This window comes from Lolium rigidum, chromosome 6, assembly GCF_022539505.1.
Source record: "Lolium rigidum isolate FL_2022 chromosome 6, APGP_CSIRO_Lrig_0.1, whole genome shotgun sequence".
In the NCBI taxonomy this organism is placed as follows: Eukaryota; Viridiplantae; Streptophyta; class Magnoliopsida; order Poales; family Poaceae; genus Lolium; species Lolium rigidum.
The window spans coordinates 280,213,172-280,216,879 of NC_061513.1; the positions used below are offsets into that span (position 1 = coordinate 280,213,172).

The window sequence follows — 3,708 nt, forward strand, 5'->3', positions numbered from 1 at the left end:
GTTCCCAAGGTCGCACGGCATGTAGCCTGAGCTCCTCTCCAAGACACCCCTTCTTGGCCCAGTCTGGGTTTGTAACCTGACGCGCTGAGTGAATCGTGATCATGCGCAGATCCTCCCCTGCAATGTCCGGCGAGGGGGACGAGGAGGAAGCGGCGGCGTTGGTGGCGTCGGCCGAGCCGCCACAGACGTCGGTGTCCTCCGGCGTCGCGTCCATCATGGTCGGCCTCGTCTTCCTTGCGCTATTGATCGGCTTCAGCAGATGGATCAACCTCGATGACAATGTAAGCATTACACTGAATATATACTTTGTTTTTCAGTTTTCCATGCCGCTCAAATTTTCTAATCAACGCACCACGAGTTAGACGCAAGCTTCCGTTATTGTCCAATATTGAACAACCAAGTTGATTTTCATCAGAATGATTGACTCATGCTTCTAGCACATCATTTTCTAATCTTATTTCTTCAGTTGTGGATCTGATGATATCTAGATTCATATCTCCCTATCACTTTACTAAACTGATTTACGCTTTCTAGATTTTCCCTCGCTAATCAAACAAAAAGAAAATCTTGGAGTTTATCTTTTTAGGACCAATTATAATGGTCTAGATGATCTATTTACAACATAAAAATTATGATTTGGCCTAAAGAGAGCACACGGCTGAGTTCGGACATAAAATGAAAAGATTCGGCTTTCAACCATGAAGAAGAAAAGACCAAAGAGAGGAAAAGGTGATGGACTGAGGCCTTTGTAACCTGAATTTAAGGGATAAGATGTGCTGGATGGGTGGGTACAAAGCCCATAGATATTTAAGGAATTAAAAATACATTATTTTCAAAAATAGAATTTCAATTTTCAGAAACACGAGAAAATAATGTAAGTCAAAAAAAATTCAAATCAACTTCAAACAATCCATTAGAACAAAATAGTGCACAATTCAATTAAAAATAGGATAAAATAAATAATCATTAAAAATACATAATAAATTCCTTTAAAGTAGAAATCAAGGAAACTGTTTCAATCTATGTTTTGAATTAATTAAGATACTTTTGAAATAATAGGAAATGCAAGAAGGACAAATGATCTTCGAAAAATGCCAAGACGATTTAATATTTTTTTGACAAAGGGAATATGTTAATATCGCGAAGATACATATTGCACCCAGGCTCTGCAATAACCAGATGTCCTAAAAGAATACGGATGCACATAGTTGTACTTCGAAAAAGAAGAAGAAAAACAAAAGATCCCGCTACAGTGATCAAAACATTGTAGCTGCAACGCAAAGACGATTTGACATAGAAAATACTTTCAATTATTTTCGTATACACGAAATAACACGTTAATGAAACTTCCTAAGTTCTTTATGATTATTATGCGACATAACCTAGACCATGCGAATGCATATACTTTGCCACTTGCGGATTACTTGTGAGGTATGACACATTAGTTATCTCCACTGTTATGGACGCACAGTCGTTTATCCTCGGCAACATAAGCAGCATCAACACTGGACGACCTCGTAACCACAGCCTCTCCAATTATACAACTCCGTTCACCTGCAGCAACGCCACATCAACGACATGCCCCGCAGCAGCAGCACCGCCGCCATGGCGTTGGCCTGCCGCTGCCAGCACCACGCCGTCGTGCCCGGACTACTTCCGGTACATCCACGACGACCTGCAGCCCTGGCGGGGCGCCGGGATCACACGCGACGCCATGGAGCGCGCTCGCAAGTACGCCTACTTCCGGCTGGTTGTGGTAGGCGGCCGCGCGTACGTGGAGACGTACCAGGGCGCCTTTCAGATGCGGGACGTCTTCACGCAGTGGGGCATCCTGCAGCTGATGCGCCGCTACCCCGGCCGCGTCCCCGACCTCGACATCATGTTCGCCTGCGACGACCCGGGCCAGGTGCGCGCCGCCGAGTTCGCGACGCCGTCCGACGCGCCGCCCGTGTTCCGCTACTGCAAGGACAAGTCGACGCTGGACATCGTGTTCCCGGACTGGTCCTTCTGGGGTTGGCCGGAGGTGGGCATCCGGCCGTGGACGCCCATGCTGGCGGAGATTGAGCGCGAGAACAAACGCGTGCCGTGGCTGCACAGGGAGCCGCTCGCGTTCTGGAAGGGCAACCCCGACAGATACCGCATACGCCACGACATGATGAAATGCAATGTCTCCAACGGCAAGGAATGGAACGCCCGCCTCTTCAACCAGGTACTACTTTCAGTACTTTTTCGACAAAGAGCATATATTAATATCGCAAAAACCAGATGCTCTAAAATCTGTCATAGGCAACAAAGGAAGTCACCGGTTACTGAATGCACAAATTAACCCTTTTTACCTTCACCTGGCTTTAGGACTGGGGGAAAGCGAGACAAAACGGGCTCAAAGATTCCAGCATTCCCAAGCAATGCTTATACAGGTATATATTTCGTTTTGGATAACGCCTACCCATGCCTACAGTACTGTTTCAAATTCTTATGCATGATCGACCAATGGTTGGTTAATACTAGTACGTACATTCAGGTACAAAATATATATCGAGGGGAATGCATGGTCAGTGAGCGAGAAGTACATCCTGGCATGCGACTCGCCGGTGCTGTTCGTGGTGACGCCCTTCCAAGACATCATGTCGAGAGGTCTCGTCGCCGGCAAGCACTACTGGCCCATTGACCGGAACCGCATATGCGAGTCCATCAAGTTCGCTGTCGATTGGGGCAACCAGCACCCTGTCGAGGCGCAGCTCATCGGCGAGCAAGGCAGCCGGTTCGCCAGAGAGGAGATGAGCATGGACTACATCTACGACTACATGCTGCACCTGCTCACCGAGTACGCCAAGCTGCTCCGGTACAAGCCCACCATCCCGGAGAAAGCCGTCGAGATCTGCACCCACTCCCTGGCCTGCCCTGCCGACGACCAGCACCGGCCCTGCATGATGGATTCCATGGAGAGGCGAGCCGTCGAATCTGATCCGTGCACGCTGCCGCCACCCTTCACCACGGCTCAGGCCAAGGAGATGGCCGACAAAGAGGAGGAGTTGCTAAGAAACATTCAGAAGAGGGAGAAGGAGCATGCTGCTCGGCCTTGACGAGCAAATTTACAAAATTTGGTGAATAATATAAGGAGCAAGTCCAACTTATTTCTCATAACTAGATGATCCATTGCTCCACCAGCGCAAATGACAAAATCAGGCCAAACCTTGAGGCGTCAGTTTTACCTCATTTTAGTGCCTATGCATGCCCCTATAGCGCCAAGGGCCAGCAACCCCAACTGTATGACGAACTCCAAGAAGAGCCACGACTCTTATCCGTGAAAGCAAGGAAAAGATAGCGCGCTATAACAAAATAGCGTCGGCCGAAAAATACACGTACGCTAATAGCGCGCTATAGCACCGGAATAATGTAGCGTAGACTGTCTAGAAACGCTGTAGCGTGCTATTAGCGCCGAAATAGCGCTATTTTTTTCATGCGTGAAAGTTGCCGCCACCCTTCACCAGGGCGTAGGCCAAGGAGATGGCCGACAGAAGATTAGGCCTCTCACGCCACGCTTCGGCTCCGGGCAGTTAGAAGAAAAATGACCTTTCTCATTGCAGTTGAAACACTTTACTTTCGTGATGTCGAACTTGTGCTGTTTTTTCTGCTTTCCCTTTCCATTGTTCTGGCCATGATCAACACGACCTTTCTTTCTTTGGCCGCCATTTGCCCCATCTCCTT

The 3,708-nt window shown here is 48.2% G+C and overlaps 1 protein-coding gene across 1 annotated transcript; it reads left to right on the forward strand.

Annotated features, from left to right (window-relative positions):
• Positions 1–1,570: 1,570 nt before the first annotated feature.
• LOC124664224 (protein O-glucosyltransferase 1-like) lies at positions 1,571–3,083 on the forward strand (the record flags this gene model as incomplete). Its single annotated transcript, XM_047201797.1, has 3 exons — positions 1,571–2,209; positions 2,353–2,417; positions 2,522–3,083. Coding segments are annotated over 3 exons (1,266 nt in total), but the record flags the coding sequence as incomplete, so codon positions are not given.
• Positions 3,084–3,708: the final 625 nt, after the last annotated feature.